Source organism: Chroicocephalus ridibundus, chromosome 9 (assembly GCF_963924245.1).
Source record: "Chroicocephalus ridibundus chromosome 9, bChrRid1.1, whole genome shotgun sequence".
Taxonomy (NCBI): Eukaryota; Metazoa; Chordata; class Aves; order Charadriiformes; family Laridae; genus Chroicocephalus; species Chroicocephalus ridibundus.
Genome location: NC_086292.1, coordinates 703,109 through 729,602, shown reverse-complemented (window position 1 = coordinate 729,602; position 26,494 = coordinate 703,109). Strand labels below are relative to the sequence as shown.

The 26,494-nt window shown below is 69.0% G+C and overlaps 3 protein-coding genes across 6 annotated transcripts; 1 reads left to right on the top strand and 2 right to left on the bottom strand.

The window, feature by feature from the left end:
- Nucleotides 1–52: 52 nt before the first annotated feature.
- Nucleotides 53–6,044, bottom strand: SASH3 (SAM and SH3 domain containing 3). 4 transcript variants are annotated; one of them, XM_063346270.1, is made up of 8 exons: nt 5,895–6,044; nt 3,331–3,426; nt 2,938–3,087; nt 2,727–2,868; nt 2,500–2,651; nt 2,124–2,330; nt 1,660–1,810; nt 53–1,555 (listed from the first exon to the last, which is right to left on the bottom strand). In XM_063346270.1, the coding sequence occupies exons 1-8, from the start codon at nt 5,946–5,948 to the stop codon at nt 1,368–1,370; spliced, it is 1,140 nt and encodes a 379-aa protein (XP_063202340.1). In that variant the 5' UTR covers nt 5,949–6,044; the 3' UTR covers nt 53–1,367. The 4 variants fall into 4 exon arrangements, with proteins under 4 accessions (XP_063202340.1, XP_063202337.1, XP_063202338.1 ...); XM_063346269.1 differs by having other exon boundaries at nt 55–1,555; nt 2,727–2,871; XM_063346267.1 differs by having other exon boundaries at nt 2,727–3,087.
- A 1,004-nt stretch (nt 6,045–7,048) lies between these two features.
- On the bottom strand, nt 7,049–13,861 carry XPNPEP2 (X-prolyl aminopeptidase 2). Its single transcript, XM_063346220.1, has 21 exons — nt 13,671–13,861; nt 12,749–12,822; nt 12,520–12,630; nt 12,368–12,431; nt 12,066–12,170; nt 11,840–11,926; nt 11,590–11,736; nt 11,375–11,476; nt 11,183–11,264; nt 10,623–10,818; nt 10,349–10,438; nt 10,148–10,257; nt 9,988–10,065; nt 9,828–9,899; nt 9,637–9,697; nt 9,447–9,516; nt 9,220–9,324; nt 8,740–8,799; nt 8,485–8,561; nt 8,289–8,387; nt 7,049–7,388 (listed from the first exon to the last, which is right to left on the bottom strand). The coding sequence occupies exons 1-21, from the start codon at nt 13,714–13,716 to the stop codon at nt 7,173–7,175; spliced, it is 2,052 nt and encodes a 683-aa protein (XP_063202290.1). The 5' UTR covers nt 13,717–13,861; the 3' UTR covers nt 7,049–7,172.
- A 7,359-nt stretch (nt 13,862–21,220) lies between these two features.
- APLN (apelin) lies at nt 21,221–23,294 on the top strand. Its single transcript, XM_063346602.1, has 3 exons — nt 21,221–21,415; nt 22,284–22,455; nt 22,548–23,294. The coding sequence occupies exons 1-2, from the start codon at nt 21,346–21,348 to the stop codon at nt 22,448–22,450; spliced, it is 237 nt and encodes a 78-aa protein (XP_063202672.1). The 5' UTR covers nt 21,221–21,345; the 3' UTR covers nt 22,451–22,455; nt 22,548–23,294.
- The last annotated feature ends 3,200 nt before the right edge of the window (nt 23,295–26,494 follow it).

Sequence of the window (26,494 nt, the reverse complement as noted above, 5' to 3'; positions counted from 1 at the left end):
GCCTCTGTCTGTGCCTCCCCAAACCCGCTGCCCCCTTCCCTTCCCTGTGGCTTTCCAGCCTCTACGTCTCACACTTCCAGGGTGGCTTATCTGCCTTGTCTCATTTGCGTCCTGCGGGTGAAAGCGGGGGTCTCGGTGCACAGATGCTGCAGCCCAGACCTAACGGTGACAAATCCCACTGGCTGCAGCTGGGGAGGGCCCTGGGAAGCTTTCTGTTACCTGCAGCCACTGCTCCCTTCCCCAGCTCCCTCCTGGCGCATAGGAAGCAGGCTGCAGGCTGGAGCGGAACGGACTTGCACACTTTTATTGGGATGGAGCGCAAAGGAAGAGCCTGGGTGCCCAAAGGCCGATGCCGCAGTGCAGGAGCTGGTGGCGTGCAGCAGGCAGAGCTGGCCGAAGGGGGCTGGGGTAGGTGCCCCCAGCCCGGGAGCAGCAGCTGGTTGATGTTACAGGCTGCCCTGTGCTCCTGGGGGGATCCCTTCCCCTGCCTGCCCCTGCCCATGCAGGGGGGCTCTGTGGGGCCCTGGCTCGGCTGCAGCTCCCCTGCCCCTTCCCGGGGGATGCCTGGGGTGCTTTGGGGGGGATCTGGCAGTCTGGAAGGGGCTGTGGTGCTGGGTGACAGCCTCACCCTGCTGAGCCCATCTGCTTGTGGGGCAGCAGGGTGATTGCTCCACTTCCCTCTTGTACCCCCCTGGACCAGGCTTGGTGCCCTTTGGGGGCCACCTTGAGCTGAGGGAGGGGGCTCGTCGTGCCCTTGCTGGGCTGCTCTCAGCTTGGCCAAACCTCTCCCTGGCAATCCAAACTGTCCAGCAAACCTTTCTGCGCTCGCCCTGGCTCTGCGGGGAAGATGCTGGAGGAAGGCAGCATGGGTGTCCTCTCATGGCGAGGAGCCGGGCTCGGTGGCACCTCTGGGCTCAGTGGCACCTCTGGGCTCTCCCACCCAGCTGCTCAGCGCCGGGTTTGCTCCATCCCTGCCTGCCGCAGACCTCCCTGTCCTTGCAGGCTCCTGTGCGCTCAGCCCAGCAGACAAGGGCTCTGGGAGGAGCTCCTAAAGCTGTGGATAAAGTGGGGCAAACCCCGGGGAGGTAATCCAGGCCCTCAGCGGGGAGCGTGGTCCCCAGGGTGCCTGGGGCACCCGTGTCGGGGCAGCGGAGCGAGGCAGCGCAGTACAAATTGTCCTGGGGGCAGCAAACGGGGCAGCCTCGGGGGACCAATGGCCGAGCTGCCCACAGCGCCTGTGGGGTCCCGCTGCCGGGGCTCACCTGCTTCCCCCCCGAGCAACTGTCCCCTCCAGCCCTGACCCGCTGGGGTGGAAGCGGCTGTGGGCTGTGCCCGTCGGCGCAGCAGTGCCAGCAGGCAGGGCAGGCTCAGGAGGACTCTGCCAGGGAGAGCGCCTGCAGCTGCCCCTCGGGACCCCCCAGCTCGGCCTCGTCCCGGCTGCTGTCTAAGGTCTCCGATCCCTCGAAGCAGCCCGAGTCCCGGGGAATGTCCACCTTGGGCTCCAAGGGCGAAGGCTGGGCGTCGGAGCTGTCGCCTTCCTCCGGCTCGCTCGCTGCTGGGAGAGACGGGATGTGGCGTTAGCGGGCAGCGAGGCTGGGGCTGCCCGGTGCGGGGGCTGTGGGCAGCGTGGGGTGTCCCCGACCTCCCCCCGCCTCTTACTGTCGTAATCCAGGAGGAGCTCGGCGGCCGTGAGCAGCTTGGCGCGGTGCTGGGGGTCCGTGATGTTCAGCTCGTTGAGGTGGGTCTCCCGCAGCTCCTTGAAGTCCTCCAGGGTCTGGTAGCCGTTGAGCAGCAGGGTGGAGGTGTGCTCCTGCGGCCGGGGGGCGGAGGGGTGAGCGGAGCACGGCACAGCTCCCCCAGCTCCCCTCACCTGCCCCTTGGCACTAGCCACGTGGCTCCCACCTTGGCGCAAGTCCATGGCCAGCACTTGCCCAAGAATCATCGAGAAAAGCCCCGTGTGTGTCCCCTGCCCGCACAGTGGTGCTTGGGCACAAGGTGGAGGGACCCATGGGGATGGGGGATCGTGAAGGGCTGCTGGGGGGCAGAGGGGAGGGTGGTCCTGCTGCTGGCACCCTGGACTCGTGTGCGGTGCCACTGTCCCCCCATGGGCCACCGTCCCTTACCTGCAGGTTGATGCGCTCCAGCAGCTCGTGGAGGGTCTTGGGCTTGGGCCGCTTGCTCTTGCTGGGGCCCCGGCTCTTGCGGGCGGGGGCCGTCTCCTCGGGGATGACATCCACGTAGATGAACTTGAAGGAGCCCACCCTGTTGTTGAGCAGCCCGGTCCAGGTGCCCACGGGCGGCTTCTCGATGATGCCGATGATGTCCCCTTTCTGGGCCGAGGGAGATGGGGGTGGAGGTGGGTGCAGGCTTGGGAACGGCTGGGGAACCCCCCCCTCAGAGGGGTCCCCAGCCACCCTGCCTCCCTCCCCAGTGCCTGCACCCTGGTCCTGCCCCTCGCCCCCTCTCTCCCCAGCCCGGGCCGGCCCCACCGTGGCTCACCCGCAGCTTCAGCGAGTCCTTGTCGTAGGGGCTGGGTGTGAAGTCGGTGTGGACGCGGGCCCGGCCGCAGAAGGGGCCGGTGTAGGCTGGGCCGCTCTCCTCCAGCCGCAGGCTCTCCCGCTGGCTGCCCCCGGGGCTGGAAACCTCGCTGCCTGCGGAGGGGAGGGAGGTCAGGACGTGCCCGGCGGCGGGGCGAGGGGCTGGCGTCCTGCCGGGGCCAGGCTCACCGCTGGACAGCTGGCGGCTGAGGGATGGGTGCCCGTCTTCCTCCATCTCCACGTAGGACAGGGGCACCTTTTCGTGGCTCGGCTCCTCCGTGCTGCTGGCTGGGGACGGGGGGCACAGGGGGCCCTCCTCCTCCACGTCTCCCTGCTGGGGGACCAGGGTCAGGCTGAGGGAGGGGGAGCTGCCCCCCGCCTGCCCGGGCGCCCCGCTCACCTTCCCTTCGGCCAGGGCTTTCACGGCCATCCTGCCCATCTTGCGGTTCATGGTGCGGGAGATGACGGCCCGCCACTTCTTGCCCAGCTTCATCCCGCTGCTCCGTGCGGCATCGTCGGGGCCGGCGCTGCTGGACTCATCCTCGGGGATCTGGCAGAGGGATGGAGAGTGAAGGCAGGGCCCCCGCCCCGGGAAAACCTCAGCTGGGTCGCACGGGGCTGCAAGACTCCCTGGGGAGCGACACCCCAAAGGCGGTGCTGGGGCTGCTCCACGGCATGTGGGCCACCAGCAGGACCAGGACTTTGGGGAAACGGGCTCAGGAAAGGGCTGTGCCCTGGGGGAGCAGGAGGTGGCAGGGGGTGCTGCCGCCCTGCGGGGAGGCCAGACACTCACGTTCTCCTCCAGGTTGAACTCCTTCTCGCTCGGCGCGGGGGAGCTGACTTTGGACTTGGCAAAGTCCTTGAAGCTGCTGGAGCGCTGGAGGGAGAGCTGGGGGAGAGGGAAAGGTGTGAGGGCTTCTCCCCACGCCCCCCTGTGCCAGCTCCCACCCTCCCCTCCGGCAGCCGGGCCCCTGAGCAAGCCAGAGCCGCCCCAGGGCGATGCTGCTGCCGCAGGAGTTTTTTGGCTGGCACAGCCTGGCCCTTCCTGCCCCCCGCAAGAGCTGCCGTGTGTTGTGAGCCCCCGGGGACCCGGGGTGCAGAGACCCGGCATCGCTCTCGGTGTGTACGTGGCCTCTTGGCACAGCGTTGCTGGGGCAGGGGCTGCGCGGCGTGGTGCTGCTGTGGGCTGAGCAGCGCTGACAGCCCCTGCGCCAGCACCCGCTGCGGGCGCTCCGGCGCTGAGCCTGGCACCGCCGAGCCGGGGGCAGCCCGGGACCGCGCCACGGCCGTGGCACAGGGGCTGGGTGCGTGCTGGGAAAACAGGGGGGCTCTGCAACGCAGCCGCCCCGCTCGGCAACCAAATGGGGGCTTGTTGCACCGCCCAGCCCCCAGGCCAGGCATTTTGGGAACGCGAGCAGAGTGGGACCCGCCTCGAGCTCAGTCCTGCTCCTGCGGTGGCCGTACTGTGGGTCGGTCCCTCCCTTCCCTGCGAGCATCTGGCAGCTAAAGGCTGTTTTCAGCTGCTGAGAGCAGGAGTGCTGCCGTGCCCGTGCTGCTGCCCTCGTGTTCAGCTCCAGGCCTGAAAGCTGCCAAGGTTTTCTGCCTGCGAGCACCGTCCCACAGCCCGGAGAGCACCTCCCCTGCCAGTCCCGGCTTTCTGCCAAGGCCACCAAAGCGGTTTTGGGTCTCAGTCCTCCATCAGTGCCTCTTCCAGTATGCCCTGTGCCCCCTGCCTGCCTCCCTGGCTCTTCTTCCCTCCTCTCCATGTCCTCGGGTGCCTGTCCCACATGGGAAGCGGTTCCCAGTGCCAGCCCAGTGCCAGCCCAGTGCCAGCCAGCCGGGCCACCCAGCTGGGTGGCCACCTGGTTCTGGGTCTCCCTCATCCCCGGATGCCCAGCGCCGGCGCTGCCGTAGGAGCCAGCTTGCATGCGAATGCTGGGCGAGCTCCGCTCCCGTCTGCCGGCGCGCTCGGAGCACACGCCGCGGCACTCGGTCTTGCCTCGACCGCAAAGGCAGCAATTTCCTTTCTCAAGTTGCTCTGCCCGCCCTGAGCTCCTGCCTGTGCCGGAGGCAGCTGAGGCCCTGCTCAGCCCCTGCACAGCCCGGCCCTGCTCAGGCACGGCTCCGCGCCTTCCCTCATCCACTTTATCAACTCGACTGAGCCCCTGTATTACTTATTTTTGCCATTTTCTTATAGAGGTCTGGCTCGGATGAGGGAGACCCGCCTCCATCCCCGCTGTGGTTTACGTAGCAGGACCAGCTCCGCTGGTGCATCCATGCGGAGATGCTGTTGGTTTGCCTGACTCCAGCCCCAGAACCCCTCGGGTCCCTCCCCGCACCCTTCAGATGAAAGAACTTTGTGCCCTGTGCCCCCCCGCAGCCAGGAAAGGCCCCCACGGCCACTGCCCCAGGGCTGGAGGAGCCAGGGGGCAAGAGCAGCTCTGGAAAGCCTGGCAGTGGGGAGCCATGGAGCTGGGGCCACCAGGCCCCCCCCCGGGTAGCATGGCAGTGAGAGGGAAGTGAGAGCAGCAGCGGTGGCTGGGCAAGGGCAGGGGATGCCCGCCGGGGCCTGCCGGGCTCACTGGGCCACCCCCGGCACAGGGAGGGGACGCTTCACCCAGATTTCCCTGGGAGCTTCCCAGCATGGAGGAGCCGCCATGGCGTGTGGCTCTGCCGGGATCTCTGCCGGTCGTGGGCAGGACCACGGCACCGAGCACTGTTGCCAAAGCCAGCCCACCCTGGCCCTGCTGTGCCGGGGGCTTGAGAGGCCGCCGTGCTGGTAACCGGTGCTGCCGGTGGCTTCCGACGCTCGGTGCGGTGCTGCCGGAGGAAGCGGCCAATGCACATGACGGAGCTGCAGCCTCGCACTGCCTCGACCGCAGACACCTTGCTGCGCGGGCCGGGCTGGGAGCCGTGTGCCAGCACCGTGGCCGTCCCCCCTGGCAGGAAACGGCAGGCGGCCGCCCACGCTGCGGGGAGCCATGGGGAGAGGGAGCCGCTGTCCCCCCCGGCAGAGCCCCACGGGTCCCACGGGCACCCCAGCTTGCACCCACGCTGACCCCGGGGGTCTGTGCATCCTGGACACCCATCCCACCTGGCTGCGAGCCGGGGTGGGAGCAGGGCACGGGACAAGGACAAGACCACGCACTGGCAAAGCCACAGTGGCCAGAGGTGGCAGGGACTGACTGCTGGCGGTGCTGCCCCCGGGCCCCACAGGGATCAGCCCCACGGCTGCCCCAGCCCCCCAGCACCAGGGCTCCCTGCTCAGCATCCCATGGGCAGCCTGGGCTCGGCTGGTGATGGGCACAAGGGGACACCAGCCGGTGCCGAGGGCAGCCCAGTGCCACCGGCGCTCACCTTCCTGTGTCCTGGCTCTTTCTCCCCGGCGTTGGAGGGCTTGCGGCGCAGCATGGTGCTGGGGCCTGGCGGCAAGGGTGCAGCGTTCAGGCGGCGCCTGGCACGGCACGTACCGAAGCACCGGCACCGAGGCTGGGAAGCGCACAGGAAGCCGGCGGTCACATGAGAGGCGCTTGCAGCGGCGCGGCGCGGGGCGGCCGGCGGGTGCGCGGGCTGGGGCAGGAGGAAGGAAACCCTCCACGAAGCTGCTGCCCTGCCCGGGGCCCCTGGGGGGGATGCCTGTGTGCACCCTGCCACCCCGCAGCCATGCTGCCGCCTCTCGGCAGTGCTGCTGGTGGGCACCGCGTCCCCCTTCTGCAAAGGGGGAAGGTCCCCACGCCCTCCACCATGCTCACTCCCTGTGCCCAACCATAGGATCACAGAATGGTTTGGGTGGGAAGGGACCTTAAAGGCCACCCAGTGGCACCCCCTGCCCTGGGCAGGGACACCTCCCACCAGCCCAGGTTGCTCCAAGCCCCGTCCAACCTGGCCTTGAACCCCTCCAGGGATGGGGCAGCCACAGCTTCTCTGGGCACCCTGGGCCAGGGGCTCACCGCCCTCACAGCAAAGAGTTTCTTCCCCAGATCTCATCTCAATCTCCCCTCTTTCAGTGTAAAACCCTTCCCCCTCGTCCCACGGCTCCCCTCCCTGCTCCAGAGCCCCTCCCCAGCTTTCCTGGAGCCCCTTTAGGGACTGGCAGGGGCTGGAAGGTCTCCGCGGAGCCTTCTCTTCTCCAGGCTCTTCTCATGCTGCACATGATGGCCAACCCCTCCGTGTGATGCTTGGTCTGGGTCCCCTCTGTCCCCTGCATCCGCAGGTCCTCCTGGCTGGATGTCAAGCCCAGGTGGGACGTGCGTGTTGGCACCCGCAGGGCAGCGGGGATGGCCCCCGGTTGGGCTGGCTGCCCTCCACCCTCTTGCTCCAGTTCCTCCATCTCTCATCCCAAGAATTAAAATCTGCCCTGAATCTGCCTCTTCGCTGCCGGTGCTGGGCAGGGCAGACGGCACGGGGAGGGTGACGTGTGTGGGGCCGGACCCCAGCCCCACACCATCCATCGACGATGGCAGCTGGCAGCACACCGGGCCGCCGGGGCAGGGCACAGCAGCGTGCAGGCACCCGCCGGCATTGCTCATGTTTAATCGCAAACGAGCAAATAGAAAACAAAAAAAAAAGGAAGTGAGTGGCGGGGAGAAGAAACGGCGGCAGCTGGGAGGGGGCTGGCGCGGGGCCGGCGCGGGGTCAGGCCTGCAGCCCGGCGAGCAGAGCCGAGAGGAGGGAGGCGAGGGCCAGCGTGCCCAGGGTGGCCGTGGCGGCGGTGGCGGTGGCGGCACTGCCCAGCGGGAAGGGCTCGGTGTTCCTCTGCAGCCAGCGGTACTCCTCCTCCAGCCGCTGCCGCTGCAGCTCTGGCCCCACGCGCGCCCGGATGGTCTCGTAGTAGGTGTTCAGGTACCGGATCTGCAGCCGGGCACCGCGGGGGGCTGCAGGGGGCTGCAGGGGGCTGCCCCGGCCACCTGCACCCCCCTCACTGCCCGCATTCCCCTTTCCCCCATTGGCCCTCCCCATCCAGCTAGCCCACAGCCTGGTCACTGGCCCCACCCGCACACCCTGTTGCCCCTCTCCATCCACACATCCCTCCCTGTCCCGGCCCCCTTGAGGCTCCTAGAATCATAGAATAGAATCATAGAATAGTTTGGGTGGGAAGGGACCTTAAAGGCCACCCAGTGGCACCCCCTGCCCTGGGCAGGGACACCTCCCACCAGCCCAGGTTGCTCCAAGCCCCTTCCAACCTGGCCTTGAACCCCTCCAGGGATGGGGCAGCCACAGCTTCTCTGGGCAACCTGGCCCAGGGGCTCACCCCCCTCACAGCAGAGTTTCTTCCCAATATCTCATCTCAATCTCCCCTCTTCCAGTGTAAACCCCTTCCCCCTCGTCCCATGGTTCCCCTCCCTGCTCCAGAGTCCCTCCCCAGCTTTCCTGGAGCCCCTTTAGGGACTGGCAGGGGCTGGAAGGTCTCCGCGGAGCCTTCTCTTCTCCAGGCTGAACCCCCCCAGCTCTCTCAGCCTGTCCCCACAGCAGAGGGGCTCCAGCCCTCCCAGCAGCTCCGGGGCCTCCTCCTGCCCCGCTCCAACAGCTCCGTGTCCTTCTGCTGTTGGTGCCCCAGGGCTGGAGGCAGCGCTGCAGGGGGGTCTCCCAGAGCAGAGCAGAGGGGCAGAATCCCACCCCCCCTCAGGGTTTACCTGCCCCAACCTCAAGCCATGGTCCTGGTTTCCCACTAAGTGCACTCCCAACCCCATGTGCATCCCCCGGGCCGATCCCACATCCCTGCTCTGCCCCCCTGCCCCGAGCACCCCGTACCTGCTCCGGTGACAGGAGGCTGAGGTCGATGAGGTTGCGGTCGTAGGGCACCAGGGACACCACCTCGAAGGTCAGGAAGGGCTTCTCCTTGCTCTGGTGCTGACGCAGAGAGGTGGCGTTGGGTGTCCCCACCCCTGGCCCGACGCACCCCACCTGGCACTGTGCCACCCCCGCCACCGCAGCCCCATTGCCCTACCTTGGTCTGCGCCTCCACCACGAGGGCGACGTCCTCAATGCGGATCCCGAACTCGCCATCACGGTAGTACCCGGGCTCTGGGGGCCGGGAAGGCACCCAGTGAGTTCTGACCCCCAGCAACTCCCCCATCCCATCCCACCCCAGGGGGCCCTGAGCAGGGCCGAGCGCTGAACACCTCCATCCCTGGCTGGGCTCTGCACCTCGGGGACATCCCCGAGAGCCCGAGGCGCTGGCCGGAGCGATGGGCACACGTACCGATGGAGGTGAACATGCCGGCCGCCAGTGGCACGTTGTTGGACTGGAAGCCCACGGGCCCTGCAGGAGACATGGGGTGGGTCACAGCTCCTGGGGACAGCGCGTGCTGCGGGGACACCCTGGCAAGGACCAAGGTGTTTCACTGTCAAGAACCACGTGGCCACCCCAGCAAGCACCATGGGGCCACCCCAGCAAGGACTGTGAGCCACCACAGCAAGGACCATGGAGCCACCTTAGCAAGGACCATGGGGCTACCCTGGCAAGGACCATTGGATCATCCCAACAAGGACCATGGGACCACCCTGTCAAGGACCGTGGGACCATGGCAAGGACCGCAGCACCCTGCAGGTGGGGGACACCTGCCCTCAGCAAGAGGCTCAGCTGGGCTATGAGAAGCCCCAGATGAGCCCCTGTCCTCGTCCCTGTCCCCCGCAGCTCAGCCCGTGTCCCCTGCACTGGTGCCGGTGCCGCAGCACCTACATTCGTGGACCGAGAGGAAGTTGCCGATGCCGTGGCCGGTCCCGTGGCCGTAGTTGAGTCCAATGTCCCAGAGCGCCCGGCGGGCGAAGGACTCCACCGTTCTCCCTGGGGAACGATGGGGTGGGATGGGGGCCAGTGGGCCGGTGAGGGCCCCCCTGCCCTCCTCCTCCCCATGCCCGGGGGGGCTGGACATGGTCGGGCTGCCCAGCGCCTGGCTCAGCACCCACCTGCCGTGTTGGGCGGGAAGACGAGGCGGGACAGGTCGATGTTGCCCATCAGCACACGGGTGTAGGCTTCCTACGAGGGGCACGGCAGGGGGGCTGAGCGCGGTGGTGCCCAGAGGGTCCCCCTGGCACATCCAGCCCTGGTGCTGAGTGCCGCAGAGGGTGCTGGCTGGCGGGGGCAGGGGGCTGGTACCTTCTGCAGTGGGGTGGGCACACCCCAGTGCACCGTCCGCGTGATGTCTGTCGTCCCGTCCCTGCAAAGGGGGGACGTGAACGGGGCGGGGGGGATGCAGCCCCAGCGCTGCCACCACCCTGCGCTGGGGGCGTGGGGAGGGGGTGGGGGGCTGTGCAGTGCTGAGGGGGTCTGCACTAAGGGCTACGCACAGATATTGCCCTCCGGTGTCCGAGAGGTACATCTCATCCACAGACAGGTTCCGACTGCTCCCGTTGGAGGGGCTGTGAGGGGAAAAGGGGGGTCAGAGCCCGCTCCCCACCGCCGCTGCTGGCCCTGGCCCCCCCAGCCCTGGCCAGGGCTGAGCCGTACCTGTAGTGGGCCAGCGCCGCGTTGAGCCCGCTGGCGGAGATGGACTGGAAGCTGGGCCCGCGGCTGTGCTCCTGGGCCCTGGAAGGCAGCAGGGAGGGAGATGCTGGGGGTCCCTGGCTGCCCTGCACCGGGCGGCGGGCTCGGGGGCGGCAGCACTGACCGGCGGAGCATGTCGATGTGCTGTGCCCCTGAAAACTCGTCCACCTGCCCCTGCGGGACCATCTTCTCCAGCCACAGCAGGTACTGGATGACAGCCACGGCGTCCCGGAGCTGGGGGTGGCCCAGCGGGAGGCATCAGCACCCGCTTCCCCCGGCAACCCCCACTCCTGCTCGGGTCTGTGGGGACGGGGACAGCCCTTACGTGAGCGGCTCGCAGCAGCTCCTGCTCCTTGGCGTTTTTCACAGCCTTGGCCATCATGACGGGGGAGTAGCTGTCCTCCAGCAGCTTCTCCTGCAAGGGCAGGCTGGGGGTGGCACGGCCACCAGCACCCCCGTGCCCCAGGGATGGCCGCGGGGCATCTTGCGCCCCCGTGGCTCAGTGGCATGGGGCTGTCCCCGAGCCTGGCAGGACCCACGTCGCCCATGGCCAGGCTCAATGGCACTGGTGCCAACGCCGGCACGTGTCAGTGTCCCACCTGGGGGATGACGCCGTAGAGGCCGTAGGTGGTGTACTCGGTGCCCAGCCAGATGGTGACGTTGCCCTGGGCGTAGCGGTGGAGGTGGGCGTGCGCCTGCCCGTACTCCTGCAGCTCCACGCACAGCGGCCCCGGGCAGTCTGCCCGCAGGGACTCCTGCGCCGCCGCCGACAGCCGCCTCTCGTCCACGAAGAGGCTGGGGAAGGACGCGGGATGGGGTGGGCACCGCCTGGGGCTGGCCTGCTGCCTTGGGTCCCCCCCGGAGCCAGCGGGGAGGAAGGGTTGGCTGGGGGTCCCGGAGGGGGTGCTGGGCTGGGGACGGGGGTCGGCTTCAGGCTGTGCTGGGAGGGAGGGTGCTGCACCCCAGGGTGGGCTGGGTGGGAGGGGGCTGGGCTTCAGAAAGTTGGGGGGCTTGGAGGGGACACGCAACGGGGCTGGGCGCTGCAGGACGTGGTGGGGTCTGGGGAAGGGGGCAGCTGGGGCAGGGGAGGGTCCCATGGGTGCTGGCCCTGGAAAGGAAGGGGGGTGGGTGCTGACCCCCGTCTGTGCCGCAGGCCCACCTTATGTTGGTGTTGGTCAGCAGGGTGTAGGAGTAGAAGACGGGGTTGTAGGGGATGTCGTCTCCGCGGAGGTTGAAGAGCCCTGCCGGGAACGAGACCTCCGAGCCTGTGCCCGCCGGCTGCCCTCCACCCCCAGGGCTCGGAGCCCACGGCACCCACCACGGCACCCACCACGGCACCGTGGCTACTCACAGGCCGTCTCCTCCAGCCCTGACAGCAGCACGGCTGTGGGGCGTCGGACATGCTGCTCCATCTGCTGCCGGATCCCGGCCACCTTCTCCTGCCAGCTGCTCCCTGGGAGGGAACCGAGCGGCCGGCGCAGCTCAGGGACCACCACGGCCCCCCGGGCTGGGGGCTGCCATAGGCGAGCATCCGCCCAGCAGCCTCGGGGAGGACAGCCGTCGTACCCGTGAATGCCTCCGGGAGGCTGTAGATCGTGCTGGAGGGTGAAGAGGGTCTCTCGTCACCCCACACTTGATCCACAAGGTTGGTCTCGATGGGGACCAGGGTCCTGCCAGAGCCGTGCAGAGCCTGGCTGTAGCTGTTCCAGGTGTCTGAGGGGGGGAGACAGCCCGCGGTTGGGGGGACCTGGTAAATCCACACCCAGGAGCTGCCCTGGCATCGGGCAGGGTCACCCCATATGGTGGCCAGCCCTACCGATGGAGAAGAGGAAGGGGTCCAAGCTGATGTTCCCCCCCACGGGAACCGCCTCCAGGATCCACAGCCCGATGGACTCGATCCAGGCTGCAGGAGAGACCTGGGTGGCACCACGAGGACAAACCACATCCCGGCCCATGCCGAGCCCAGGTGAGGCCGTGGTGGGGCCAGGGGGGTCCTGGCGGTGGTGGGACACAGCGGCCCCCCCATCCTGCACCACACTGACTTGTCCTCTGCAGCTCCCAGTTGCAGTCCAGCTGCCGCTCTGCCTGGGTCCAGTAGCGGCTGTCGGTCCACAGGGCAGCCTTGTCCTGCGTCACCACGCCGGTGCCTGGGACAGGAGTGGGGGCTCAAGCGTCACCACTGCCCCCTCTCCCAGCAGCTGGCGGGGACCCCCAGGGATCCCCAGCCCGACCTGCTGCTGGAGCGGGACCGTGCCCTGCCCGAGGAGCCCCAAGGATGAGGACCAGCAGGCAGCTGGGTGCTGCCCCCCGCGCAGGGACCCCAAGGCAAGGAGGATGCTCTCACCTGCAGAGCCGGTGAAGCCGGTCAGCCAGCCCAGCCGGGCATCCCGCTCGGCGATGTACTCGCTCTGGAGCCGGGGACGGAGCCGTGAGGGGTGGCCGCGGGCACCAGCCGGGGAGCCGGTCCCCGGGGGCACGGGCAGGCTGCTGCCTTACCATGTGGGCATCCGTGGAGGGCACGATGTAGGCATGGATGCCGTGGGCTCGCATGGTGTCCCGCAGAGCGGCAAGCCTCGCTGTTGTGTTGGTGGCCGTAGGGGGCAGGTACTGGTGGCAGAAGGGGACACGTGCTGGGGGGAGCACCAGCTGCCGCGGTGGGGCTGGGGGGGTGACCCCCACACTAGGGGTCCCAGGGACAGGGAGGGCTGGGCATGGCGGGGCTCACCGGCGGGTCCGTGGAGCAGTCCCGGACATCGGTCCTGGCGGAGGCAGCCTGTGGCAGCTGGCCTGCGGCACAGCCTGGGGACACGGGGACACCCCACAGTTCAGGCTGCAGCCCGGGGTCCCGCTGGCCCCTTGCTCCATCCCAGGGCCAGCGCTGGGGCAGCTGTGACCCTCGTCCCCAGTCCCAAACACCCAGCCAGCCCAGACTGGGGCTTTTTGCAAAAATCAGCGTTTCTAGCCCCAGGAATAGTGGGTGAAAACCAACACTATCACCCGGCTCGAGGAATCAAATGCTCCCGGGCAAGGCCAGCCCCCATGGCCTGGGGACAGTCCCAGGGGGTGCGCAGCCTGTGCCCGCCCTGCCCGGGAGCTGGGGAGGGGGCTGGCAGGAGCATCCCCGGGCATCCCCGGTGCTGGGGCTGCTGGAGGACCTGCCGGCAGCCAGGGCTGTGCCCCGGTGGGACCCGGCCTCTCCCCAGCGCTGCTCTGCATCTGGTGCCACCACCCTGCCACCACGGCTCCTGCCACCGCCTCCCCCCGAGCGCTCCATCACCGTCACCGCTGCAATCTGTGGGCAGGGACCTGGTTCTTCATCTTGGGACAAGGGCACCAGGCTCGGGTCCACGGGGCACCCTTAGTGTGGTGGGGCCTTGGGCGCCCGGTTTCTGTGCCCCTGGGAGCTGCTCCTTACCCGTCACCTCCCCAGAGCTCGTCCCCGGGGCCAGGCCGGCAGGATTAGCCCCTCTCCGCAGCCCGGCCCCCTGCCCTAGGGCGGCAGGGCTGGAGCAGCGGCACAGCCCTGGCTCCCTCAGGGCAAACCCTCCCTTGCTTCACCCAAAGCTGTGGTTGGGGCTGCAGCAAAAAGCCCCTCCATCCCCCCGCGCTGGGACCAGAGTCCACCCCACCTCCCAGCCTGGACGTACCGTGGAGCAGCAGCACCCAGGCTGCGACCCACTGCGTAGGGCGCATGGCTGCCCTGGGGGTGCCCGGCAGGACGGGGAGCGGAGGGGACGTTTCCACAGTGCCTCGGGTGACAGGTCCCTCCTCCTGCGCCTTTGCCCCAGGGGCGGGGGGATGCTGGACGGGAGGGCCAAGGCCCGGAGCAGATACTGGGGGGGGGAGGTTGTTGTCCTATGCACGGAAAGCGAATCCTGCTGCTAAATAAAAGCAAACAGCACAATCAGCACAAAGTCCAAAGATCCTCCCGGAGCAGAGGTGGGGCTGTGCCAGCTCAGCCTGGCACGTGCCAGCCCGGGATTCACGGCGGGCAAGAAGGGACTGCGGGTGTTCTGCTCCCCCACGTCCCCGGGGAAACCTCTGTCCCCTGGAGCCACGGAGAGCTGACACGGGGACCCCTGGGGTGAGGGTGCCCGGGGGGGGACCGTGCTGCCAGAGCCAGCTGACGCCCTGAGCCGCCCTCCACCTGCCCGGGATGGCAGCCGTGCAGAGCATCCTCCTGGGCACGACCGTGGCCGTCCCCACCCCGGCGCCCGGTGCCACCCCCGGGGCTGGCAGAGGCCAGCAGTGGGGGTGGGGGACACTCCATCCAATTGCTAAACATTACAGCTGTCACCGGGAGGCAAAAATGTCCTTCCCTCCCGTGGGGCCCTGACTGTGCCAGCAGCGCTGGTGGCCGGCCGTCAGCAGGGGCAGCCACGGCACGGGTGGGACACCCACCTTTGGCTCCTGCAGACGGCTGCGTGCTGGTAACACGCGAGTTTGCATCCCCTGGCCATGGCTGGGCCCTTAATTTTTTTACGTGGTGGTTCTTCCACTGCAGCTCTAGCAATGGGGTCGGGAATCTCACACCAGTGGGCTTTTTACCCCAGGGAAAAGCCGTTCGGCACCGAGGACCACATCAGCGCCCGAACCGCTCTCACCTCCGTGCCTGTGTGCGGGGCGCTGCCGGGATGCTCCGTGCCGAACGTCCACATCCCCTGGGTGAGGCGACGTGCTGGCGGGAGGGAAGGAGCCGCGTCCTCAGCCATGAGCCCTGAGCTGGCCGGGGGGGCTGTGGGCAGTGCCAGGGCAAAGCGGGGCAGGAAGGGATGGGAGAGGAGGACGGGTCGGCGATGGCAGCAGCGGTGCACCGCGCTCGCCCGTGTCGCTGGTCTCCAGACCGCTGCGGGCCCCGGGCGCCTGCAGGCGCTTTGGGCTGTGTGAGAGGTGGTGGTGCGGGAAACCCCCCGGGGTGGGCACGGGTCCCGCTGGGTCTCCCCGGGCTGAGCGGGGCTGGCTGGAGGGCACCCGGAATCCTGCCGCAGGCCCCCGGGGACTGCAGACAGAGAGAGGTGGGTGATGTGGGGCAGAGCTGGAGGGGGGACGTGGAGGAGCACGGGGACCCCCCAGCACAGCGAGGTGGGGTCTGGAAGGAGCACGGAGGGATGGGGACACAGCGGACATGGTGCTGGCATCCCGGCTTGTACCCGGAGCGGTTACATGGAAAAGGGACCAGGCTTTGGGGAGATGGAGCAGAACGTCTGAGCCCAGCTCTGTCGTGCGGGTACAGGTTCCTGGGGAGCAGGAATAGGTGTAAGGCCTTGAGGGGGAGCACGGGGTAACGGCAGCGCTAGTGAGAGCACACGGTCCTGACAACGGAGTCACAGGAATAACGAATTCGGAGCACATTAGTGGGTCAGGTGTGAAACGCCGGCAAAGGAGACAACGGCCATGTTTCAGCATCGAGCAGCCTGATGGGATCAGGGACGCGTTTGGCAGCAGCGTATGGAGGGGGGGGAGTGCGATGGTGGCAATGCCCTGCGGGGGGTGCCAGCCCCTGCCCACACCCCAGGCACAGGCTCGGGGCCGGCGGCCGCATCCGAGGGCTGCGCTGGGACCCGCTCTCTGTGGGATCAGCCCTCCGGGATGTGCCCTTTGTCCCGCTGAGCCCGTGAGCTCCGGACCGCCACGGCATCTGCCTCACTAAAAACCTCATTATCTTAGTCATAACGAGCCTTGACCCCGAGGCCTGTCACTTTTATTGCACACGCATTTCCTCTACCTGGTTCAATGACTTCTCTGTGATCGCTGAAGAGAAAGGCTGGCTGAAGGACAGGCCTGGCATCGGCAGGCAGCGGAGGTGTCCGTCCACGGGTCAGACACGGACCTTCTGGGGAGGACGCGCATCCCCACGCAGGATGGACGCACACCCCCACGCAGGACAGGGGTCCCTGGTGGGGTCCCTGGGGGAGAGCTGCTCACCACAGCCCGTGAAGCCCTGCCCGGCCGGCGCCTGGGCTCGGCAGCGTGCCCGCCGCCCTTCTGCTGCCCTTCCCTCCTCCTCGCAAGCCCCTCTCCCGGCCGGATCCTTATCCTGGGCCAGCCCCGGGGCTGGGGGTCCCTGCGCCACCCCACACGCGCTCTCCGCTTCCCTGCCTGGGCACGGCCACGAGGCTGGATACGGCCGGGCCAGGGGTGGGAGCCATGGGCCCGCTCAGAGGTGCTGCCCCTTCCCAGCGGCATTCCATGACCTTTTGGACAGACGGTTTTCAACCCATTTAACGTGGCAGCACCTCTACGGGACCCTTGGAGGCTCTTGAATAGCAATGGAAACCCTCCCTCGCCCCAGGGCAGCTGGCGCATCCCATCCCGGCGTCAAGGCAGCACTGAGGGAACCGGCACAGGTGCCACTCCACGCACTGGGATCTGGGGGGACCTGTCTTGTCCCCAGCGTGGAGAAGTTCACAGTGCCCGGACCGCAAGGACGGGGGGCTGCAGGTGTGCCCAGCTGCCACAGCGCCCGCTGGCACCGGGGCACGTACCATGGCCCCTTGGCCACCCTCTTGTCCCAACCTTGTCCCCCCACCCTCCAATCCTGCTTTTTCTGGCATGGTTGCCACTGCGCACAGGCACAATGCAGGCAGGGATGCTGCCAGGGATGCAGGCAGGGATTCCAGCAGGGATGCCAGCAGGGATGCTGGCAGGGATACAGGCAGGGATGCCAGCAGGGATTCTAGCAGGGATGCCAGCAGGGATGCTGGCAGGGATGCCGGCAGGGTTGCAGGCAGGGATGTAGGCAGGGATGCAGGCAGGTATGCCAGCAGGGATTCCAGCAGGGATGCTGGCAGGGATGCTGCCAAGGATGCCGGCAGGGATGCCGGCAGGGATGCCAGCAGGGATTCCAGCAGGGATGCAGGCCGGGATGCTGGCAGGGATGCAGGCAGGGTTGCAGGCAGGGATGCCGGCAGGGATGCCAGCAGGGATTCCAGCAGGGATGCAGGCCGGGATGCAGGCAGGGATGCCGGCAGGGATGCAGGCAGGGTTGCAGGCAGGGATGAAGGCCAGCATGCCAGCAGGGATTCCAGCAGGGATGCCGGCAGGGATGTGGGGCTCAGGGCACTGCGCTCCTGGCCCTCCCTGGTGGGGCCGGTGACCAGCCCCCCTGAGGTGTGGGGCAGCCCCCCTGCCCTGGGGCTGGGGAGCAGCCTGGCCCCGGGCCTGGAGGGTTGGGGGACACCGTGCCTGCACGGCCACCACCCGACTGGGCCACCGAGTGACTCCTGAGCCCACGCAGCGGCTGTCCGTCCCGCAGGGGGGTTGTCCGGCTGTCTGCTCCGCGCAGGGACTGTCCAGCTGTGTCACCGCAGCCACCGTCCAGCTGTGTCGCCGGGATGCTGCTCACCACGAGGTGGCACCAGGACCGCGCTGTGGAGCTGCACAGCCCCCTGTCCCCTCGTCCCCCTCTCCTGTCCCCTGCCCGCCCGCCCGGTCCTGCCCCAGCTCCGGGGCAGCGCGGGGGCCAGCAGCAGCAGAGCCTGGTGGTCCCGTCGCCATCCTGTCCCCCTGCTGCGGGGGGGGGACACTTATGCCACGGATGCTCTCGGGCTGCCTGTTCCTGGCATCGCCATGGGTCCCCCGCTCGGAGGAGCGCAGGAGGGGGGCGGCGGGGGCCCCCCGGCCCCAGCAGCCCCGGTGCGGGCAGGACAGGGACAGGAGGGAGGGGGACGCAGGGTGACACCAAAGCTGCCCGTAATTGTTATGGCAACCAAAGTTTCTCAAGGATGAGTGACGCGGTTGCCGTGGTGACAGGCAGGCAGCGGTTTGCTGCCATCCTGCTAATTAGTGAGATGTGCTAATGATGCTTCCATCCCCCCCGCCCGGTCCCTGCCCAGTGCCAGGGTGGGGGCTACACCCGCAGCGGTGCCCTGTCCCCCCGTCCCCCGCCGCCCTCCCCGCTAGCCGCCTGTCACCGCAGAGCTGCACGCCCAGTCCCACGGGGTCCGCATGGTGACAAGGGTGTCCCCCAACCCCCTTATTCCCGACCTCTGAGCTCAACTCCGCGATGCCACCCCCCCATGCCGCATCCAAGAGATGGGGCTGAGGCTGGCCTGTCCCGTCACCACGGGTACAGCGTCAGCCCCTGCGACTGCACATCCCTCCTCCTCCTCCTCACCCAGCGTGGGAGGGTGGCACCGGCCGTCCCTGGGGACCCCCGGGGCCGCGTGCCACCCCGAGCAAGCCAGCGTCAACAGGACGAAGCTCATCGGCCGCCGCGCGTCCGGTGGGGCCCTTCCCTCCCGCGGGAGGTTTCCTCGAAGACGAGCCGGAGGAAGGCTTTGGGGGGACATCCTCCCTTTGTGGGCTATTGTTGGCCTTCCGTCACCTGCGGAGGCCGCGGGGTGACTCAGGCCGGGGTGACGCGCCCGGCAAACAGGACGCGGGTTGGGGAGGGAGGGAGGGTGTGCGCGGCCGCAGGAATGCGGAAGGCGAGGGGTGGCAGGGGGGACGCCGCCACAACCCCTCGCGAAGGCAGGGCATGCCAGCCCCTGCCTGCCCCAGAGCCCAGCAGGGGATGTGTGCCCAGGGGGTGGGACGTGGGGGTCCCCGCTGTGCCCCGGAGCCTGGCAGCTGGCCTGCAGGGCTGGGGATCCAGCTGCCCCCCCCGGAGGAGCACCCCTCTTTGGGGCTGCAGGCCAACCTGCCCAGAGCCCCTGGCCAGGCTGCGGTGGTGCCGGGGGGGCACAACCAGCGGGACAGGAACAGGCGTGGAGGATGTCCTCCTACGGACACCTGCAGGGCTGCGACATGGTCCCTGCGCCCCCCCATAGCCCCTCTTACAGCCCCCCCCGTTACAGCCCCTCCTGTACAGCCCCCTCCCCGCACCCTCAGCATCCCCTCTCCCCACAAACCCCCTACAGCCTCCCACCCCACACACCCCCTGCAGCTCCTCCTACAGCGCCCCCCAGTACGGCCCCTCCTGTAGAGCCCCCCATACACCCCTCTCTCCCCTACCCCCCCAGCACAGCCCCCCCTGCACGCTGGGGTGCTGGCGGGGCAGGGCCACCTCTCACTCCCCCGATGTCGGTGCTGTCCCAGGGAGCGGTTGTACTTGTCACCCACTTTCTGCAGGGGCGATACCCCGTACCTTGGGGGGGCCTGACCCCAGCTGGATGCCCCGTGCCCACCAAAGCCTTCAGTCACCCCCTCCTCAGTGGGAGAGGGGAGAGAAAATACAACGAAAGGCTCCTGGGTCGAGATAAGGACAGAACACACACCCCAATTACAGTCACGGGCAAAACAGACTTCACTTGGGGAAAAATTAATGTGTTACCAATCAAATCAGAGGAGGATAACGAGAAATAAAACCTAAATCCCAAAACACCCTCCCCCCCACCTCTCCCTTCTTCCCAGGCTCAACTTCACTCCCCATTTCTCCACCTCCTCCGCCAGCGCAGGGGGATCAGGAATGGGGGTTGTGGTGGGTTCATCACACGTTGTCTCTGCTGCTCCTTCCTCCTCACGCTCTCCCCTGCTCCAGCGTGGGGTCCCTCCCATGGGAGACAGTCCTCCACGAGCCGCTCCAGCGTGGGGTCCTGTCTCGACAGGGTCACAGCATCCTTTGGGCAGCCCCCAGCTCCACCGTGGACCTCCACGGGCTGAAGGACACCGCCGGCCTCACCACGGGCTTCACCAGGGGCTGCAGGGGAATCTCTGCTCTGGTGCCTGGAGCACCTCCTCCTCCTCCTCCTCCTCCTTCTTCTCTGACCTTGGTGTCTGCAGAGCTGTTGCTCTCACACATTCTCACTCCTCTCTCCGGCTGCTGTTGCACAGCGGTTTTTTCCCTTTCCTAAACATATTATCCCAGAATGGCTACCACTGTCACTGATGGGCTCAGCCTTGGCCAGCAGTGGGTCCTCCTTGGAACCGGCTGGCATTGGCTCTGTCGGACACGGGGGAAGCTCCCGGCATCTTCTGACAGAAGCCCCACTGCAGCCCCCTGCCACCAAAACCTGGCCACCCAACCCAATGCACGCCTGCACCCCCACCCTGCCCAGGGGACCTGGAGGAGCCGCTTCCCGACTGCAGAGCCCAGCGTGTGTCCCCAGCGTGCTGTGGCTGTCACCGCGGCCGTCCTTGGCGCATGTGGTTTTGCAGTGTGCCCCGACTGCCCCCTCCCCTGCTGCCATTTCCCAGCCCCAACCTCCCGCAGGGCAGCCTGGGGGGGTCCCGGCAGCCCTCACCCCCAGGGTGCTTGGGGGCGTGTTACGAACAGGGTTGGGGCTCCCAAACCCCCCCAGTGATGTCTGCGGGCGCTGACGGGCGATGTCCTGGCTCGGTGCGTGGTTCCCGTGGCCTCCCCGGCAGCACCTGGCTGCAGGCGAGGGGGTCCCCAGGCTGAGGGAGACCCCGGTTCTGCCTTCGTCACCGTGCCGGCGGCTGCACCCGCACAGCCGGGTGGGCGAGGGGCTGAGGCAGCCCCCAGGCCACGCAGGACCAGCACCCATGGCACCGCTGTGCATGGGGTGGGGGGGCCCAGGGTGCTTTAGCCCCCGCCATGTCCCACCCAGCGCAGAGCCGGGGGCTGCAGCGCCCATCCTGCAGCGTCGGTCTGTCTCCCCTCCCGGCGGTGGCACCCTCACCATTGCCCCGGCATAGGGGGCTTCGTGCCCCCCTCCCCAGGCAGTGGCTGATGACATGGGGGGCAGCGGGGGGGGAGCTGCAGGTGGACCCCTCTGCGGGCACTGCCTGGCTGGGGGGGCTAAAGGGGCTGCCGGGGGCAGTGGGCATGGAAGGGGGGGTGACAGCACAGCCTCCTGCCCCCTTGGGTGTCAGGGGAAGAGGGAAGGGGGGGGGCCAGGCAGGGCGGAGAGTCCCAGGATCCCAGGATTAAGCTGGGAGGGGGGGGTCCCAAGGCCAGGATGGGAGGGGGATAACCCAGAGCTGGGCTGTGGGGGGGGTCCTGGGGCCAGGCTGGGAAAAGGGAGGTCCCAGTACCATGATGGGAGGGGGCTCCTGGGGCCAGGGTGGGAGGGGGATCCCAGGACCAGGACTGCGGGGGGGGGCTGGGTGCCTGGGACGGGGCTGGGGGGGCGGGCGATCCCCAGAATGGGGGGGAAAAGACTCGGGGAGGGGTTCCCGGGGGGGGGATAAGGCTTGGGGGGGGGTCCCGGGAGGGGTGCGGGCGATGGGGCGGGGCGGGGCGGTCCCGCCCCGCCCCGCCCCATCGCCCGCACCCCTCCCGGGACCCCCCCCTCCCGCCCCGGGGGCCCGGTGGCCACATGACCGGGCGGGGGGGGGCCGGGCCGGGTTCTCACCGCCTACAAATGCGGCTCCCCCCGGAGCGGGGCCATCACCGCCGCCTCCCGCCGCCCCCCCAGCATGGCCGCGCCGCGCTGGCTCCTCCTGGCGCTGCTGCTGCTCCTCCTCTGGCTCGCCCTGGTCGCCGCCGGTGAGTGCTGGGACCCCCGAGTTGAGAGGGGGGGACGCACACACATACAACACCACCACCCACCCCCCCTTCCGACTCCCCCCCGCCATCCCTCGGTCCGGCATCGCTCGGTGCAGCGGGGAGGATGGAGGGGACGGTGACCGGGTGACCGTGGTCGGAGCGGGGCTCATGGCAGGGGGGGCTTGGCACCCCCTGCCCGTGCCGGCTGAGGAGCTGGGGGGGGGTGTGAGGGGAGGACAAAGCGCTTTTCATGGTGCCAACAAACCCCCCCACTATCCCTCCGGGCGGCCGAGCGGAACAACAGCCGGGCGAGGGCCGGGAGCCGTCGCTGCCACCGGCTGCCGGGGCACGACCCGCCTGGTGCCGCGGGTGACAGCCCAGGGCATGGCTGGCGGCGGGAGCCACGGCCCTGCCACGCTGCCCACGGCGGGGCTCGGACCCCTTGCCCGGCTGCGAGCCCCGTCCCAGCTCGCCACACGTGTGACTGGTGGTGCTGGGACCGGAGCATCTCTGCCAGCGGAGCAGCGGGGAGCCGGCTGCAGGGCGAGGGCTGGGGGTCTGGGTGGGCGCTGCCCCGCCGCTGGCGCAGGAGGGTGGCTCTGGGCAGGGTCGGGGGCCAAAGCCCGAGGTTGGGCTGCTCCGTGTCCCGCGCTGAGGCCGGCGGCAGCGGCCGCACGAGGTGGTGGCCATGCTCGGCGCAGGTGGCCTGGCCGCCTCGGCGCAGGAAGCACTCGGCCGGCGAATGGCTCCTGCTGGGGGCAATTCAGGAAACGGGCAGGGCCCTGCCTGCCGCGGGCAAGCGCCACAGCATCCCCGTCCCACAGGCAGGGTGGGGGGACACGGCTAACGCTCTTCCTGCCGTCCCCAGGGCCGCTGGGCCAGGCGCCGGACGGGAAGGATGCGGAGGATGGTCTCATCCGAACCCTGGTGAGGCCGCGGGGTGCGCGGCGCGGGGCCGGGCACCGGCCAGGGGGTGCACGGAGGTACCGGCGACCCCGGCCCCGGCTCTCCCACAAGGGCCCCATGCCCTTCTGAGGCAGGTGAGGAGCAGCGGGAGGTGAGGGGGACAAGGGGACACGTGTGACGCTGCCGGGAGGGGACTCACGCGTACCTGGGTTTGCTCTCATTGCAGGGTTGCCACCAGCCCTCCAGGGACGCGGCTCCCATCGCCCGCTCTGTGTCCTAGCCTGCTCCGCTCGACTGCCGGCCCCGAGCACAGGGTGCCACCTCTGAGCCCTCGGCTGGCGTCACCTCCTCCCTGCGGCCGTCCCTGGTGGCCCTGGCTCCGTGTCTGGTGCCGTGGGTGCCTCCTGCCTCCCCCCCCAGCCTCCTGGGGTGGCCGGGAGCAGGTCGCCCGTGCAGCCCGTGGTGGGACCGGGGGCTGCCGTGACACCCCTGTCCCAGTGGACACGGGGCTGCCCTGGGCATCGGCTCGCTGGGACCCCCGGGCTCTGCGCAAAGCACTTTGTCAGGCGGAGGAGCTTCTCCGCAGGGGTCTGTGAGCTCCCTCGGGGCTCCTGCCCCATCCCTCCCTGTGGCCCACACGCTGGGGCGAGCACGTAGCTTGTCCTGGGGGGTCTATTTATTCCCATGGTGCTAATCCCACCCCCTGGGTGAGCTGCCCTCCCCTCCCTGGTGAGCGTGGGGTACCCCCCCACTGGCAGACCCACCTCCTGGGGACCCCCGAGGCGTGGGGCGCCCACCCAGGACACAGCGTGGGGCTCTGGGCCCCTCTGCCCCGCTCCACTCTATGGGGCACTGGGAGCATGGGGGGGCACTGGGGTGTCTGTGTCAAACACTGACTATGCCAAAGGGGGGACCCTTGCTCTGAGTGCTGCCGGGTCCCGTTGACCACGTGTCTCATGTCTGTAAAGATTTATTCCGTGTAAATACATCTTTATAATAAAGAGTTACGATGACAGTAAGCCCGCAGTTTTGCAGGTGGGGGCAGGGGTTGCTCGCCTGCCGGGGGGAGGGCTCCCAGGGACCCTCCGCTCCCTCCTGGCACTGCCTGGCGGGGGTTGGGGGCTGAGGCAGCCCCTTCCCCAGCCCGCTGCTGGCAGAGAAGGCGCCCAGCGAAGAGAGAAACCAGCTGCGGGGCTGGGAAGTTGGGGAGGAGGGTGGGAAAACAGGTCAGTGTCCCGCAGGCTTGCAGAGGGGCTTGGTGATGGAGGCGGGATGCGGAAGGGCGCAGGGATGCTGGTCCAGGCCAAGACGGTGTGGGGTGCGTGGCTGGGGGTGGGAGACCCTGGGGCTGTGGAGCAAAGCCCCTGGCTGCAAATGGTGCCCCGAGACCCCCCCGGCCTTTATCCTCTTCTGGGGTTTATTTGTCTGCTCACCTCGGTTCCCTCCGCGGTGGGCATCAGCTGCGCGAGGCAGGGCTGAGCGGCAATAGTCACTTCAAAAGCGGGGAGCGGGGCGGGGGACAGGCTCTGCCACCGTGGGACATGGCGCGTCCCGTCCTGCTCACTGTCCCCCAGGCACCGGCGGTGCCCGGGTCTGGGGGACCCAAGCGGCTCGTGAGCCGAAGCCTTTGCTGGGATAACAGCTTTTGTGAGGCGGTTTCCCCAGGGAGGTGCGGGTGTTCCTGCCCAGCTCCCGCCGTGCTGCCCTCGCCGTGCTCAGCAGAGCCGCGGGAGCTGGGCGAAGCCGAGGGTGCAGCACCCGTGTGCGGCAGCGCCATGCCGGGGCGGGGGGGGTTTGGGCCCGGCCTGGCCCCAGCACGGGGGAGGATGAGGCCGGTGGGACAGGCAGGGACCGTGCGGCAGCCGCTGGAGCTGTCTCTGCCCGTGCCGAGCACCTCGCCAGGTGCTCCAGCCCTGGGTGAACGGCCGGCGGCTGCCCCAGTGCTGCGGGGTGGTGGCCCAGTCCTGGGCATGGGTGTCTCACTGGCCCCCTTTGACTCTGCTGCCTCCAGGCAGCCCCAGCAGCTGCCAGATCCCCCCTTTCCCCAGCCTGACCCCCACAGCCCAGGAGCAGCTATGGGTGCCTGGTACATGGCATCTCCATCCCTGGCATCCCTCACCCTGGTGTCCTCATCCTTGGTGTCGCCATCTCTGGTGTCTACGGCCCTGGTGTCCCTGTGCCTGGTATTCCTGTCCCTGGCATCTCCATCCCTGGTCTCCTTATCCCTGATGTCCCTAGCATCCCCATCCTGGTGTCCCAGTCTGTGCTGTCCCCATCCTGGTGTCCCTGCCTGTCGTATCCCCATCCCTGGTGTCCCTGTCCCTGGTGTCTCTATCCTCATGTCCCCGTCCCCACGGGGCTCTGTGGGAGCAGGACCCATGGCAGGGGGGCAGTGGGGCCGGGGCTCAGCGGACTGAGGGTCCCTGTAGGACCTTGCATGTGGTGGGTGGGGGCTGAGCCCTCCCTGGGACAGGACCTCCCCCAGCCCCAGCCGGGACCCCCAGGCGTGGCAGTGCCCGTGCGGGGCCCCCAAACCCCATATTGTCTGCAGGAGGCCTCCCGCGAGCGACGTCCCCGGGCAGAGGCAGCTCAGCCCCGGCACCGTGGGGGCTGCGGGCAGGGGAGGGTGGCAGCCATGGGGGGCACGGGTCGGGGGGTAGGGGGTGGCAGCTCCGGCCGGGAGGGGGTTAATGGGGCCGCCGAGGAGCGGAAAGGCTGCAGCTGCGGGGCTGGGAGCAGAGCCTGGGGGAAGCGGGGCTGGGCCCAGCTGGCCTCCATTAGCTCATCCTGCGGGACCGGGAGGGATGTGCTGCCCGGCCACGCGCCAGCGCGCTCCCCCCACGCTCCCCCCACGCCGCCCACCCACGCCCGCCGTGGGGCCGGCCGCCCCCAAGCCTCCGGGGACCCGCCGTGGCGTGGGGTGGGCAGCGAGGGCTGCCCGGTCCCGTCCCGGGCCCTGCGCCGCCGCCGTTTCCAGCCCCATGAGCCTGCGGGGCCGCGGCGGCGCTGCCACCGGTGCCGTGACGGGGCCCAGACGCGGTGCCCTGGCCACAGCCCCCCCCGGCTGACCCCAGCTCCTGCTCTGGCTGGGTCGGGGGGTGGTGGTGAGGGTACCATCCCTCCATTGCCACCGTACGGTGCTGCTGCTACTGGTTTGAACTGGGAGGGCTCTTCCCCTGCACCCCAAACCACCCCCCCGCCGCCCCCGGCCGCAGGCACCAGCTCCCTGCCCATGAGCTCTGGCGGGGGGCGCCGGGGCAGCACAGGCAGAGACCCCCCCGCAGGCTGTGCCAGGCGAGGCAGCAGTGCCCCAGGGCCCTGCGCGCGGGGGCTTGGGCTGCGGCCAGGGGCTGCACAGCTGAGCCCTGACCCCGGCCCCCCCGCGCCGGCCTGGAAGGAGGAGGCTGGGGAGGACCCCCCGGTTGGGCCGTGGCCAGCCCGTGCCGGAGGAAAAGGCTCCTGGGCCGGGAAACCTAAGGAATCTCTGGCTTTTCCTGGCCTGGCCGGCTGCCCGCAGGCAGGTGGGAGGCTGCCGGGCTCCGCCACGTTCCCTGTGCACGGTACGTGTCATGGCAGCTCCCCGGCACGCTGCCGGAGCCTTGGCACCGCGGCGCGGAGCTGTGGCAGGGACGGGGACGGGCAGGGGGAGGCACAGCTGGAGCAGCATCTCCAGCGCAGCGGCTGCCGCGAGAGCTGCCGGGGGGTTTGAAGCCGGAGGGCTGCAGCGTCCCCGGAGCCAGGGGCAGATGGGGAGTGCGTACCGGCAACCCCCACCCCGCGCTGCTGTCGCCGGGTGCGTGTGTGCAGGCACTGGCCTCGGCGTGGCGAGGACGGGGTGCTCTGCTGGGTCCCGGCCCGCTGAGCGGGGAAACCCTCCGGATGCTGGGAGAGGGATGGGAATGGGCTGAGCAATCGCTGGAGCCCTCCAGTCCTTGGGGAGCTCCGGCTGCACCCAGAGGGACAGGCAGGGCTCACGCCCCGCCTGCGATGGACGCCCCAGGTGGACATGGGACACCGGCTGTGCCGAAATCACAGGCTGAGCCCGACCGCTTGTGTCAGACTCACCGCTGGGATGCTACCAGCTCTGCCCGTCCCACCATCAGCCCGTGGTGGCCAGTGGGCACACGTGAGCCCCCCACCTCCAAGCAGGGTGCAGAGCAGGGCACCAACCGC